Below are 16,250 nucleotides of genomic sequence, written 5' to 3' on the forward strand. Positions count from 1 at the left end.
AATCTTTTACGTGTGGGGCTGAAAGCAGAATGAGCACTTGGCCCGCCTATGGTTATCTAGAACCCTCAGGTAGGTGCTCTCTTTGCTTGGGATCTTCATACTTTGACCAAAACTTTATGTTGAACTCAACTTGGATTGCATTTTTGTGTTTCATTTGCACAAATGCATCACTCCAATGACACACGATAACAACCAATAATAGTTTTCCAAATTGATATGACCTACATGTTCTAGAAATGTTCATCTTTTCATTGATGAAGCCTTTCACCATTTTAGTTGCTGCTCTTGTGTTCCCATGGCCCCCTTGTCACAGAAATTACACTTCAATACCTAAAGTATGAATAGAGTTCCTGAGTGGAGTCTTTCAGTGAAAATAACATGAGTCTTGCCACAATTAGCAACATTGTCTAAATGAAGTTTCTAGTTAGTAGACTGTTAGTTGGAAATGAATTCACAAAAAACACTGAAAGTCGTACTTTCCTATTAGCCATTTGATTACGTTTTTGATTCAATGATACTTAGATACTGTTGTTTTCTACAATACATCATATCGCTTATGACTCTTCATCTAAACTTGGGCAGTTACTGTAGCATTACATTGCCAGTGGATCAGCTTTTAACTTCCATCGCTGCCAATAGCGATCTGGACCTTTCTCTGCATCATCTTGAGAAGTTTATCATTGGCTTTATTTGTTGTCAACCCAACAAGGAGCCTTGCTTACCTGTCTAACCTCTATTGGAACCTTCCATTGCGCTGCTATTTGCGGTCAAGCCAGACGGCTATCAGCTCTTTGCAAACACTGGTTCCTGCGCTAACATGGCGCTCATGAGTTATTGTTAAAAGCCCTTGGGTCCACTGAAAAGCACTGTATAAATCTAAGCTCTTATTATTATTATTATTTCTGTTATTATTATTAATAGTCTCATGCAGCGTTAAATGAATACAAAGTGGTTCTTCTGTTGTCTCCTCAGTAATTATCAGTGAATTTTTGTGACAATCTTTCTTCTCAAGTCCAGTGGACACAACAAATATTTTACACCAGCTGCAGCGAATGTACTTATGTACAAGCAGAATATTGTACGAAAGAGTCATGTGAACTCATTAAAAAAGATTTGCTGTTCAAAAATGTTTCTCTTGCTCATTTTTTAATTTAACAGCTTCGAACCACATTTTTTTTTAATCAGTTTTCCTGATCACATCCCCAAAACATGCATGGAAGATTGATTGAAGACTCTAAATTGCCCGTAGGTGTGAATGTGAGTGCGAATGGTTGTTTGTTTCTAGGTGGCCTGCGATTGACTGCCTCCTGCCCGAAGATAGCTGGGATAGGCTCCAGCACTCCCGCGATCCTTGTGAGGATAAGCGGCTCAGAGAATGGATGTATGGATGGATTAATCAACCATAAACAGTAATACCTTTATTAGCGAAAGAAACTATTAATGATACCAAGAACTACAAATATTGTTGACACATGACCGCCTTTAAGTGAAAACACAATTAAAACTGTGCTATGTAGCTTCTTCTTCTGTACCCTAGGCTGGAATTCTGCATTACAACATCAGGCCGTTGTTGTTTCCTACATGGTCTCCCGTCCAAGTACTAAGCAAGGCCAGCACTGCTTAGCTGCTGAGATCAGACGAGATCGGCATTCTCAGGGTAGTACGGGGCAGCAGCATTTATACAAAAACATATTAACCTTCCCCTGGTCACATAAACTCCCTAAATGACATCTTTATTAATAGTAACATGATATCATAATTAACTAAACAACTACAACCCCAATTCCAATGAAGTTGGGACTTTGTAGCATTTTCAATTAAATATAGATTGAACATGATTTGCAAATCATTGTATTCTGTTTTTATTTATGTTTCACACAACGTCCCAACTCATTGGAATTGGGGTTGTATATGACAACTAAATTGTTTCAGCATTTGAGCAAGGACATGTTGTCCTGGCAAATATCCCACGTTTTTAGTCAGACAGAACGGAGCTGAATTTGTTCGATTATGACATCCTTAAAGTCACATTTGAGCAGTACCTCTGCATCGCTTCTTACATAGTTTGCATGCTTGGAAACCAGTGCTAACATTCCCTCGATAAAGACACATATGTTCTTCCTCTCTCACTGAACATGACTCCCTTAGTATGGTTTCTACTTATTATGCACATTTCACAGGCAACATTATCTTGTCCATTTGAACAAACAGCAACATGTCTATATCTCTATGCAGAAATGTTTGTTACTAAATGGCAGTACAACGATAAGTGGGGTTAGTAGCCACACTGGAACCCTCCGTTTTGACCACAGTCACCTTGGATGAGTGTTGGGAACTGTTCATGTTTCTGCGACAAAGACGTTCACGGTAATTTTGGGCAAAGATGAGCAACATAAGTGGGTTGATGCAGCTATGGGAGTAGCTGAGGCAGATACTGATGTTGTAGGCATAGATAAAGGTGACGGTCGGGGAGTTGTTGCTCAGGTTGATCACCTGGATGACGTGGTACGGCGACCAGCAGATCAGGAACAGAGCGATCACCATCAGCACCATCTTGGTGGCCCTCTTGGCCCACACAGTCTGCTTGCGTTTCACCCGACGGATGGAGCTGAACATGTAGTAGAGCGTGAGCGAGTAGAAAGTGCTGATGATGATGAGCGGGATGATGAAGCCCAGGATGGACTGGTAGAGGGTGTACCAGTACATGTCCTCAGGTCCGTCTAGGTACATCATGCAGATCTCCAAATGTTGTCTCCGTACAACTTTCGCATACATCATGACCGGCACAGTGAGGAGGAAGCTGCCAATCCACACCAGCACGTTGATGATGATGGTCCACTGAATGGTCCTCCGCTCTGAGGTGGGGTGAACGATGGCAATGTACCTATGGGTAAGAAGTAATATTTTTAGAGTCATACCACAATCTGAAACGCAGGCGATAAGCGGAACGTTGCTAGACTTGGAATGAGCAACATTACTTTAATCCCTGATACCTCACTGAAGAAAATCTGAGGTGGGTCTTATGTGATGTACTCTCAGCACATAATTTGGCCACCGAAGGAATAAATGGAGTTAAATACAGAAAAGAGCACACAAATAGGATTGGCACTAAATCGATGACAGACCTCCACCAAGGCTGCCAATCCCAAGCATGTTCAGCAAAATTCCCATGTAACACACAAAGTTGAGCTCCCTCACTGCCCCAGTGCTAGTAGACTGTAACACCCAAAAGCGAGAATAATATGGTTTTAATTCATCCATCCATCCATAGATGTATTTTCGATGCCGCTTATCCTCGTTAGGGTTGTGGGTGAGCTGGAGCCGATCCCAGTTTATATAGGGCATGAGGAAGGATACACCCTGCAATGGTTGTACCATCATAGGGCACATATGGACAAACAACCATTCACACTCACATTAGAATGATTTAGAGTCTTTAATTAACTTAACATGCATGTTTGTGGAATGTGGAAGGAGTACCCGGAGAATATCCTCGTAAACACGTGGAGAACATGCAAACTCCACACGGGAAGGCCAGAGCCCAGATTTGAACCCCCAACCTCAGAACTGTAAGGCAGATGTACGTACCACTCATTTACCATGCAACCCTTTTTCATTCCTATATTAATCAAAGGTCTGCGGGCTCTTGCTCAGCATATATACCGGTAATTTATCGTTTATAAGTAGTCCTGCTAACAAACAAACAAGGAAAACAATACTTTTGTTAGTTAATGGCGACTTCATGGTTCTTTGGCTGGTGGGGATTTCGATATAATAGATTGATAGTTATGCTAAATTGACAATGTGGCTCAAATAGTGAAAGGCAACAATACTTCATTAACCTTTATCCACATCCTCATTACAATCTAATTTCTTGTTCTGTGATCTACAGTAGCAGCAGCCCTCCAGAAGGTTTTATAGAAATTGGTTAAATAGTTTTACCTGAACCTAACTAATCATTTAACAAATAAACGTAGTGCGAGCAATACATAGGCTACTGTATGGCTCATGTTTTTTTCACTACAAATCCCAAATATTAATTCAACAGGAAAAAAATTCATTCAGTTTGGAGCTACTCAGCCATTTAAGAAAAAAAAATGGTCCCCTGTGGCATACCCAGGGCCAACCCCTACCCCTACAAGTGTTAATTCTGATGCACGACGACAAGTTACTTTCCCACCAAATCTATCTCTCTCAAGTGACTTTGGCGACAACTAATTTCTTTTTTTTAAGACTACAAGTTACTTTTGTACCAAATTTACCTCCATTAACTATCAGCTGTTGAAGGACTGCCGTTTCGTTTTTGCAGTACTTTCACACTAAGCTTGGAGTGAGTGACGTCATGCATGCTGGGATCGTGACATCTATGATCCAAGCACTCCTACTCGTCAAAGGACTCTCTCATCTCTCTCATCTATTAAGAGTTAAGAGTTGGGTGAAGTGAGCTGTGGTTTATTATTTTGTGTCATCTATCCATCAATGTTTGTCTATGCTTGACCATGTTTTGAAAAAAATAAATTTATGTAGGCACGGACACAATGATATAGTAATTGTTTCATTGATCAAGAGCCCTTATTTTTATTGCGTAGCACTGATTATTTATTGTGTCTTGAAGCAATTGGCAAAATGTAGTGCACTGCTTGTTTGCAACTGGTGTGATGTCTAAATAAACCAACACGATGTCCACGACGTGAAGACTAGGGCTATCGATGCCACGGCCCAACTTTTTTTTTTTAGTTTATCCCATGTCATTCAAGGAAATTTTGTCAAATGCCCAACTCACCCCTCCTTGAGCCGTCACCTTGTCGTGGTGGAGGGGTTTGTGTGTCCCAGTGATCCGAGGAGCTAAGTTGTCTGGGGCTTTATGCCCCTGGCAGGGTCACCCATGACAAACAGGTCCTACGTGAGGGACCAGACAAAGCACGGCTCAAAGACCCCTAATGATGACGACAAACAATGGACTTCGTTTTCCCTTGCCCGGACGCGGGTCACCGGGGCCCCCCACTGGAGCCAGGCCTGATGGTGGGGCTCGAAGGCGAGCGCCTGGTGGCCGGGCCTGCACCCATGGGGCCCGCCCGGGCACAGCCCGAAAGGGTAACGTGGGTCCCCCTTCCCATGGGCTCACCACCTGTGGGAGGGGCCATAGGGGTCGGGTGCAGTGTGAGCTGGGCGGTGGCCGAAGGCGGGGACCTTGGCGATCCGATCCCTGGCTACAGAAGCTGGCTCTAGGGACGTGGAATGTCACCTCTCTGGCAGGGAAGGAGCCCGAGCTGGTGTGTGAGGTCGAGAAGTTCCGACTAGATATAGTCGGACTCGCCTCCACACACAGCTTGGGCTCTGGTACCAGTCCTCTCGAGAGGGGTTGGACTCTCTTCCACTCTGGAGTTGCCCACGGTGAGAGGCGCCGAGCAGGTGTGGGTATACTTATTGCCCCCCGGCTCGGCACCTGTACGTTGGGGTTCACCCCGGTGGACGAGAGAGTAGCCTCCCTATGCCTTTGCGCTGGGGGATGGGTCCTGACTGTTGTTTGTGCCTATGCACCAAACAGCAGTTCAGAGTACCCACCCTTTTTGGAGTCCTTGGAGGGGGTGCTGGAGAGCGCTCCCGCTGGGGACTCCATTGTTCTGTTGGGGGACTTCAATGCTCACGTGGGCAATGACAGTGAGACCTGGAAGGGCGTGATTGGGAGGAATGGCCCCCCCGATCAGAACCCGAGCGGTGTACTGTTATTGGAGTTCTGTGCTCGTCATGGATTGTCCATAACGAACACCATGTTCAAGCATAAGGGTGTCCACACGTGCACTTGGCACCAGGACACCCTAGGTCGCAGTTCGATGATCGACTTTGTGGTCGTGTCATCGGACTTGCGGCCACATGTCTTGGACACTCGGGTGAAGAGAGGGGCGGAGCTGTCAACTGATCACCACCTGGTGGTGAGTTGGCTCCGATGGTGGGGGAAGATGCCGGTCCGACGTGGCAGGCCCAAACGTATTGTGAGGGTCTGCTGGGAACGTCTGGCAGTATCCCCTGTCAGAAGGAGTTTCAACTCCCACCTCCGACAGAACTTTGCTCATGTTCCGGGGGAGGCTGGGGACATCGAGTCCGAGTGGACCATGTTCCACGCCTCCATTGCTGAGGCGGCCGAGCGGAGCTGTGGCCGTAAGGTGGTGGGATGCCAACGGTGAGGGATGCCGTCAAGCTGAAGAAAGAGTCCTATTGGGCCTTTTTGGCCTGTGGGACTCCTGAGGCAGCTGATGGGTACCGGCTGGCCAAGCGGAATGCAGCTCTGGTGGTCGCTGAAGCAAAAACTCGGATATGGGAGGAGTTCGGCGAGGCCATGGAGAAAGACTTCCGGACGGCTTCGAGGAAATTCTGGTCCACCATCCGACGTCTCAGGAGAGGAAAGCAGTGCACCACCAACACTGTGTATAGTGGGGATGGGGTGTTGCTGACCTCGACACGGGACGTTGTGAGTCGGTGGGGAGAATACTTCGAAGACCTCCTCAATTCCACCGACACGCCTTCTCATGAGGAAGCAGAGTGTGGGTTCTCTGAGGCGGGCTCTCCTATCTCTGGGTTTGAGGTCACCGAGGTAGTTAAAAAGCTCCTCGGTGGCAGGGCCCCGGGGGTGGATGAGATCCGCCCGGAGTTCCTAAAGGCTCTGGATGTTGTGGGGCTGTCCTGGTTGACACGCCTCTGCAACATCGCGTGGACATCGGGGACAGTGCCTCTGGATTGGCAGACTGGGGTGGTGGTCCCCCTTTTTAAGAAGGGGGACCGGAGGGTGTGTTCCAACTACAGGGGAATCACACTGCTCAGCCTCCCTGGTAAGGTCTATTCAGGGGTGCTGGAGAGGAGGGTCCATCGGGAAGTCGAATCTCAGATTCAGGAGGAGCAGTGTGGTTTTCGTCCTGGCCGTGGAACAGTGGACCAGCTCTACACCCTCGGCAGGGTCCTCGAGGGTGCATGGGAGTTCGCCCAACCAGTCTACATGTGTTTTGTGGACTTGGAGAAGGCGTTCGACCGTGTCCCTCGGGGAGTCCTGTGGAGGGTGCTTCAGGAGTATGGGGTACCGAACACCCTGATACAGGCTGTTCGGTCCCTGTACGACCGGAGTCAGAGTTTGGTCCGCATATCCGGCAGTAAGTCGGACTCGTTCCCGGTGAGGGTTGGACTCCGCCAAGGCTGCCCTTTGTCGCCGATTCTGTTCATAACTTTTATGGACAGAATTTCTAGGCGCAGCCAAGGCGTAGAGGGGGTCCGGTTTGGTGGCCTCAGTATTGCATCTCTGCTTTTTGATGATGATGTGGTTCTGTTGGCTTCATCAAGCCATGAGCTCCAACTCTCACTGGAGCAGTTCACAGCCGATTGTGAAGCGGCTGGGATGAGAATCAGCACCTTTAAATCTGAGACCATGGCCCTCAGTCGGAAAAGTGTGGCATGCCCTCTCCAGGTCGCGGATGAGATCCTGCCCCAAGTGGAGGAGTTCAAGTATCTTGGAGTCTTGTTCACAAGTGAGGGAAGAATGGAACGGGAGATCGACAGACGGATCGGTGCAGCGTCTGCAGTGATGCGGACTTTGTATCGGTCCGTTGTGGTAAAGAAGGAGCTAGGCCGAAAGGCGAAACTCTCAATTTACCGGTCGATCTTCGTTCCTACCCTCACCTACGGTCATGAGCTGTGGGTCGTGACCGAAAGAACGAGATCCCGGATACAAGCGGCCGAAATGAGTTTCCTCCGCAGGGTGTCCAGGCTCTCCCTTAGAGATAGCGTGAGAAGCTCGGTCATCCGGGAGGATCTCAGAGTAGAGCCGCTGCTCCTCCGCATTGAGAGGAGCCAGATGAGGTGGCTGGGGCATCTGATTCGGATGCCTCCCGGACGCCTCCCTGGTGAGGTGTTCCGGGCACGTCCCACCGGGAGGAGACCCCGGGGACGACCCAGGACACGGTGGAGAGACTACGTCCTTCGGCTGGCCTGGGAACGCCTCGGGATCCCTCCGGAAGAGCTGGATGAAGTGGCTGGGGAGAGGGAAGTCTGGGCGTCCCTGCTAAAGCTACTGCCCCCGCTACCCGACCCGGATAAGCGGTAGAAAATGGATGGATGGATGGATGCCCAACTCTAACTTAAATGCTAAAATCCAGATACAAATGTCTCAGACACTTCATCTTAAGCATAGAAAATTACCTTTTATCTGATTAATAGAAGCGACACAGCACAGCAAGCTAATTAAACACACAGCTCAGAGCTATACAGACACAAATAGCTCCCTTGACCCTCCGTGGAGGCCATTGTTTTCTACCAAAACTCACTGAGTCATCCGATACATTACACTTTGGAAGTATGTTAATTTCTTAAACCACCAAACCTGTAAGCTGTAGCTGTCTCAAAAAAAGCAAACAAGGAGACCACTGGTGAACTAAACAACAGATATCGAATGGGTAGCTCAGGGGGAAAAGCAGCAGCATTGTGAGGGAGTACAATAGCAACAGCCTGCATAGTGCAGCAGTACAGGGTATGGATATGAGCAAAACCAAAGATGCTACACTAGGAGATGCAAACCGCTCATTTGAAAGAAGACTAGGAAGGCCAGAACTGAATTTCTCAGAAAATGACCGATACATGTCAGCTATGCGAGCTCCACGGACATGGTTGATGTCAGCTGTATTCCATTCATAAATAATTGAACAGCGGACATCAAACCTGATGATAACCTCATTGCACCAGCTCATTCTGTATTTAATTAGGGTACCCGCTCAAATTGTTTGTCGCCACACCGGCCAACAGTACTGATAATACCCCAGTGTCGCACGGATCGCTGCGATAATGCATCGTCCTCCTCCGCACAAAGATGCAATCTCCATGCGAGACTGGTATTATGCCGCATGTAAAGGTGATGAGAGGAGCTGTGCTGTACATTGGATAGCAACATTATACAACTCGCCGAAAGCGACAGTCACCACAAATAGGATTACTTCACAAGGTTTTACTTGACAAAGAGGAACCAGACAAGCATGTCTCATCAATGCTATTTGCAATATTAATCGAACCTCTTGCCGCCGCTATACGTTAGAATAGAATATTAAGGGTATCTGCTTGCTAGTGACAGAACACAAAATCAATCTGTATGCTGATGATATTCTTCTTAATTTACTGGAACCCAAGTGTTCTCTTCAGGCCGTCTTCAATCTCATTAAAACTCTATCAACTGGACAAAATCAACAATACTCCCAATAATAGCAAACTCATGGACTCCTGCAGATCAAATCCCAGATTACCCCATTCCTATCGGAAACATGAAGTATTTAGGTATTAATATTTCTACAAAATTTACAGAGCTGCGGCACAGTGGACGACTGGTTAGCACATCCGCCTCAGAGTTCTGAGGACCGGGATTCAAATCCCGGCACCGCCTGTGTGTAGTTTGCATGTTCTCCCCGGGCCTGCATGGGTTTTCTCCGGGTACTCCAGTTTACTCCCACATCCCAAAAACATGCATGGTCGGTTGATTGAAGACTCTAAATTGCCCATAGGTGTGAATGTGAGTGCGAATGGTTGTTTGTTTGTATGTGCCCTGCGATTGGCTGGCGACCAGTTCAGGGTGTACCCCGCCTCCTGCCCGATGATAGCTGGGATAGGATCCAGCACGCCCGCGACCCGAGTGAGGAGAACCAGCTCAGAAAATGGATGGATGGATGGATGTGTCCGTGCCTAGTGCGTTGACTGGGGGGTGGTATTGGGACGCTGAGGCCTCCTCCAGGTGGACGGTTGTCAGGGCGCCTCGGTGGGGCCGCCGGACCGCCCTTGGTCCCTCGGTGTGGGACGTGTCCCGTCCGCCGGGCTGCATTCGGGTGGACTCCTGTGCCCGATCCCCCCTCTCGATTGAGTTGTATAGCCGGGTTCACGACCCTTGTCCTGTACGCTTCTTCTCCTCTCCTTGTCCTGTCCTATCTTGGCCTGTCCTTCCCTCACAGGGTGTAGCATGTTTGGACATCCCTGATCTAAAGGATTAACAATACATGTGTGATTTTGCTTTTTCTTTGTTTTTTTGTGTGTGTGGTGTTTATTTATTTTTATTTTTTTTGCAATGCTACCACAGTATCAGTAAGTTAGCGTAGAAACGGCAACGGCGCATACTTGGCAAGCAGTACAGGTCTGTGTCCTGGTTGTTCGGTACAATCGTGCTAAAACAGAATTATGATAAAAGAAGAATGAAATGTAATACCCAAATTGAACTTTGTTTAGTGTTGGTTTTATGTTGCTTCAAACGATTAATAAAGGCTCATGATAACAGCAGCAGTTTGTAATTTCCAGTCCACTATTTTAAAAAATGAACTTACCGATCAATGCAGAGCACGGTAACAATTCCCACGGTGGTGAACTGGTTACTCACATCCACCACCACCACCGCCTTGCACATAAAGTTCCCGAAGACCCACTGCCTGTCTCTGACCAGCTGGTGGATGTTGAAGGGCATCACCAACAAGAAAAGCATGTCTGCTATGGCCAAGTTGAGCACGTAGACGTCCGACACAATTTTCTTCTTGCACCCGGCCACCGCATAAATGACCAGCCCATTGGCCAGAACTCCCACACAGCACAGGATGCCATAAATGGACGGTAAAATGTGCATGAAAGTGGTGATGTCGATTAAGCTTGTGGACAAAGCGGTTGCGTTCCAACCACATGACGGGTCGGTTGAGTTGTTTTGGCAGAAAATGTCCGTGTCATTCATCTTTTGGAGGTTAGGATCCTCCTTTCGCCAGCTGGTCCAAGTGCGCGCCGCGCGTCTGGAGCCGCCAAACTCTTGTCTGCTGCTCGCTTGCTCCACTAAGCCGCCGGCCGGATGATGTGTGATGACAAACAGGCTAGGGCTATACTAACTACAAGAAGAGCGCCAGCCGCCCAGCCTCTGGAGCATGTCTTATATCTGGGGGCCGACAGTGGAGTGACCGAGGACCAGGAGGCGCGCGCGCTTCGGACTCTCAAGGCTCGTGCGCCACCAAGTAAAAGTTCCCTCCCTTCCAACATTACTGGCTCTGCCGTGAGTCAGCCAAATCAGCAAATAAGTCACGCTGGACTTACTCCAGTCAAGTGGTCCACAATTTGTAGGAGATCCTCTTTTCTAATTCCATCAGTTCTTTCTTTTTTTCGAAACAGCACTGTACAGTAGCCTTCCTTGCATTTTGTAAACAAACAACACAACAATACAGCATTTAATAATAACAATAATAATACTGTATAATAACTATGATACATGTGTACTGTGCAGGGGAGAATAATTATTTCATCCCTCTCTGTATTCTTAAATTTGCTCTTACAAATAAATTCTCTAATTTGTACAGATGTATAATTAATAATTACATATACAGTATAGATAGATAGATAGATAGATAGATAGATAGATGGATAGGCATCCATTCTCTGTACTGCTTATCCTCACTGCGGGTATACTTGGGCCTATCCCATCTGACTTTGAGCGAGAGGGTGGGGTGGACTGGTCGCCAGCCACTCGCAGGGCGTGCAAGCACAGGGAGAGCATACATGTAAACTTCACACAGGGAGCCTAGATTCGAACCCTAACCTTGGAACTGTGAAGTGTATGTGCTAATCACTCGGACACTGTGCCATAAAAACATAAAACAGAATTAGAGAAAGATGTAAACTTGTTTTATAAAATATTATTTCTGCATGTACTGTAATATTTGTGTATTGGGTGTGTGCCTTCTAGAGCCGAGGCCTATTGAGTGACATTTGGAGCAGGTTAGTTTGATGTGCACAGGAGTTGTGTCCTACAGCAGCTCCTTGCAATTTTTTTCATTTGATATTAATGTGTTTGACTGCATGTCCAGTCCGCGTTATTAGGAATCCCAAGCGCGTTCGTGGCAAAACACGCCCCGCTGCAACATGATTGGCTCCTGCATCGCGGGAAGGGCAAGCTACGCAGATGTAACGAGTCCGTTACAGCCAATTGTCCATTATATAGAAGCATTTTTGTGTTTGGGCCCTATACAACCATATTTACTCTACAGTACAAAATTATTGTTTTGTAATTGTTTTTCATTGTCTAAACGCCCAGTACTGTACAAAGTTATTGTACACAAATATAAAAAAAAAGCTTGCAAATGTTTGAAAAGTTTTACATTTATCCAAACTTACCAAGCTGGTGTGCTTGTTGTTGTAGTGACGAGTGGCATGTCAAGGTGGGTGGCTTTCATGAGCTGTGAGGAATTAGTGTGCTTCCTATTTCCAGATCCGTTAATTAGATGCCATAGACGAACGACTTGACAAAAAACTGTTACTGTACCAAAATAGCATGTTCCAGACTCCAGAGGCTTGTGTGTCATATTCCTCTTAAGCAATAAGACAATAGATAGATCTTCTGCCATCATGGCCATCATCTGCCATCATGGCTGCCACATCAGTGCATCACCTGGAAATGTCGCCACATTCAACATAGTACGCACGGGCACGTCTGTTGGCTGAATCTAGGCATATTTTATATCTGTGACCCGGAAATAGGTGTGTCACAGTCACTGCCTATATTGTGCCACAGCACCAGTAAACAAAAGTGGCCAATTCTGGAACTAACAGACTGTCAATGCTGGTTTAAGTGAAAACTGGAAACTATTTCTGGAAACGTAATGTCCAGATGGTCCGTTACTTCCGATATCCCGTAAATCAGGGTCCATTAAATAGAGGTTCCAGTGTACTTCTTTTCCTATCTGGAAGCAGTAAGTTAGTGTTCTGGCGGGATACAGAAGCTGATCATAGTGCAGCGGCGCGTGTCCTGGAGTCAGTAATATTGGAGCATGGTGTCTCCTGGCAGGAATGTGAATGGGATTCCTAATAACCCGTCTGGTCCAATAAATGACCAAAAGTGCATCGCCAACTGTGGCTCACCTTGCCCAAATGCAAGGGAATTACAGTACCTTTAATTGATCATTTTTCAACCAGTGATGAGAGTTGTAGTATGTCACCAGGTTTGCATACAGCTCATGAGAGATTTTGGCCCACTCCTCTTTACAGAAATGGTAAATATTCAAGCACAGTGATCCCTCATTTTTCGCAGTTAATGGGGACCAGAACCCCCCGCGAAAGGTGAAAACCTGTGAAGTAGGATTGCCCCCCCCCCCCCCCTAGGAATTTTCATGTATGTGAGTACCAGAATGTTTAAAATATGTAAACAGTATTTATACTTTACATATTTGAGACAAAGATTACAACAGTACACGTATTTACTTAAATCCTTAATTATAAAACCTTATACAGTAATTAACATTCATCAACATTGCCTTCTGAGAGAGGCGAAGAGGCTTGCGTTGGTGGCGGATGAGAGGCTCCCACTTGACTCGTAAAGTCTTTAGGTTCACTCGGCGACTCTTCTGCTGGAGGCGCTGATGGTGTAGCTGGGGTTTTACCTTGGAGAAAAACATGGTGACGGGTAGTTGTTGTCTTTGTTTTTTCTTTGCTTCAAAATTCCCCTGTACAAGGACATAACCCCGTTTCTTATTATGCGGAGTTACCACACGTTTCGTTTCCATATTGAAGCAGTTTTGCGGATGTTTGCTTCCTCTTTCTAGATGTACCGCACTGTAAATTCATTCACGCCATAATGGCATGCCACAGATGCATAACTTCTTCCCTCTTTAATCATATCTAAAAGTTTCGCTGATGGTCATCATCTTCTTCTTCCTCTTGGGTGTCCCGGAGGAAGCTTTCGCAGGGGCACAGCGCTTAGGCGGCATTGTAATGGCTTAACTAATCAAAAAAAGTTATTGCTTAAACAAAAATTTTTATCACGAACACAACAATACGATACAGTATGCGAGACAGTCAACAGCGTGGACGTGACTGGCCAGACACAACAAGAGAAGATGCTGGGTGAGGCTGCGATGATGCGCAGCCAATCAGCTCACGGGATAAATCCACTCGTGCCCTCATTGGTCGATATCGCGCCGGGAACCAATCACGGGCCTTGTATGATAATAAATAATTAATAAAGATAAGTAAATATTCAAGTTTCTTGGCTACTCCTTGGCAACTCAAACCTACAGCTCCTTCCACGGGTTTTCTACTGGATTGAGGTCCAGAGACTTACACAGGCATTCCATGGCCTTCAGAAGCTTATTTTTGAGCCACTCCATTGTTGTTGGTGTTGTTTTGATTCATTGTCTTGCTGAAAGAGCCATCCTCTCAGTGTTTGTTCTGAAGAAACAAGGTTTTTAATCAAAATGTCAAGATTTTACGGTACATCAACAAATCAATCAATCAATAAATCAATCAATCAATCAATCAATCAATCAATCAATCAATCAATCAATCAATCAATCAATCAATCATCAATCAATCAACCCCTTCCCAGACATATACACGCGTGCACACACACACACACACACACACACACACACACACACACACACACACACGCACGGGTTAAAAATAATGCTATAATAGCCTAGGGCGTATATTGCTGGGTACAGAGTATTCAAGTGAGAAAACACAAAGGAGCCGTCTGCATAAGGAGAAAACAACTGACCGCGCCCAAAAGGACACCCTTAACAACTCCCAGTGGAGAGGGCTCCCTCCGGAGAAAAGCAGAAGCATAGTAAAATGATACTTGAAAAAAAAATGAAACAATACAATTAGCGAAAGCTAAAATGGTTTAAAATCTTAATATCTCACCTAAAACTATTAAATAGCATAGAGGTAAAATACAATAAATAAGCTAAATTAAAAAGGCTTTTTTGAGCCTGCTCCTAAAAATATGAACGTTCCCTCAGCTCTGAGATGTTCCGGCAGGCTATTCCACAGATGTGGGCCATGAAACAAGAACAATGCCTCACCGTCAGAGTGTGTCCTGACGAGAAATGACATCGGGTAAAAGCTTTTTCACACTCCATTTAGCAACATACATTGTGTATGTATGTGCTGCAAGGGCATTAGGACAGAACGGCGTGTCAAAAAATGTTCACTTCGGGCGTGTCGTCGCGATGATGTCAGAAGGCGCATCCAATAGGAGAGGGGCTGGCCGAGTGATTTCAGAGTGCCAACAGCAATAAACCAACCAGCGGGAAAAGAGTTAGGGTTAGCGCCTTGGTGCTTTGTGCAACGTCGGTTGTCGTCTGTGCTTCAGGATAATGTACAGTAATCCTCTGACATGTTACAGTTGCTTTTGGGAGGATAAGAACCCTGAAGTATCTGCCAAATTGCCGGCTTGAGTTGAGGACGTCCCGCAGCCGGCACTCCCGAGATCCATGAAAAAGGTCATGGTGAGTTTTCCAGAACTCCAAAGCACTTCTCTGTTGTGTGTTAGCTTTGAGTGCAAGCATAGAATTTCAGCCCCACATAATGCAACAAGAAAAAGAAGAACATTGAAAAATCGGACCATTATTCTTTTCTGAACACCCATTTTTCACCTATATGACTCAAAGTGTAACCACTTACAGATCAGATGGTAGTGTCGTGGCATGTCACACAGTGACTACACTGTGCAAACTTAAAAGCACCTTGTATGAAGCAACTTTATGTTTGCATGATACTGTACTTTTGAAGTTGTCACAGTAAAAAACATACCCATCGTTTACGCATGTAAATATGACGGCTTCCGAGCAGAGCTCTTGTGCGACGGTGATCTTGTTTCGAAGTACTTGTACCTTGCTTTATCAAGCGGTTGTTCGATGCGATCATGTCACACGGCTGATGAAATGTAGTGCACATGTATACACTCAGTCGTAATAGATCACTTGTCTTCAGGTGTAAACCGTTGACCAGAGAGCTTAAATTGGAATGACAAAACGGTATCCTTAGAAACCTAGCAAAAGCGTTACGTTACTTTGTCTCTGCGCAGTAAGGGCAAGTGCATTTTGCGGCACCAGCATAAGGTGTTGGCACCTCGCGGCATGAAACACGTCACTTCCGGCTCACGCTGGCTCGACGTGGCATATCGAGCCATATTCGACCTGCGCTACTCATTCCACGACATCGTGTATTTGTATGTATTTAGAAACGGCTTGTTGTTTTTTATAGTGGTCAATATGCAGTATTGTACATTAATACGTGTAAGTGCAATGATCCACATCCTAATACATGTGTCAGTCAAATAAAACATCTTAAGGTCTTGGCTCCTCGTGGCATAAATACGTCACTTCCGGCTCACTGCTGGCTCATAACGGCATATCAAAGCATATTCAACCTGTTGCTCATTCCACGACATCGTATGTGTTTACAAACAGCTTGTTTTTTGTGCTAGG

At 46.1% G+C, this 16,250-nt stretch overlaps 1 protein-coding gene across 1 annotated transcript; it reads right to left on the bottom strand.

The window, feature by feature from the left end:
* Window positions 1-2,169: 2,169 nt before the first annotated feature.
* On the bottom strand, window positions 2,170-10,732 carry mchr2b (melanin concentrating hormone receptor 2b). Its single transcript, XM_061686305.1, has 2 exons — window positions 10,338-10,732; window positions 2,170-2,884 (listed from the first exon to the last, which is right to left on the bottom strand). The coding sequence occupies exons 1-2, from the start codon at window positions 10,730-10,732 to the stop codon at window positions 2,248-2,250; spliced, it is 1,032 nt and encodes a 343-aa protein (XP_061542289.1). The 3' UTR covers window positions 2,170-2,247.
* Between the last annotated feature and the right edge of the window lie 5,518 nt (window positions 10,733-16,250).

Source organism: Phycodurus eques, chromosome 9 (assembly GCF_024500275.1).
Source record: "Phycodurus eques isolate BA_2022a chromosome 9, UOR_Pequ_1.1, whole genome shotgun sequence".
In the NCBI taxonomy this organism is placed as follows: Eukaryota; Metazoa; Chordata; class Actinopteri; order Syngnathiformes; family Syngnathidae; genus Phycodurus; species Phycodurus eques.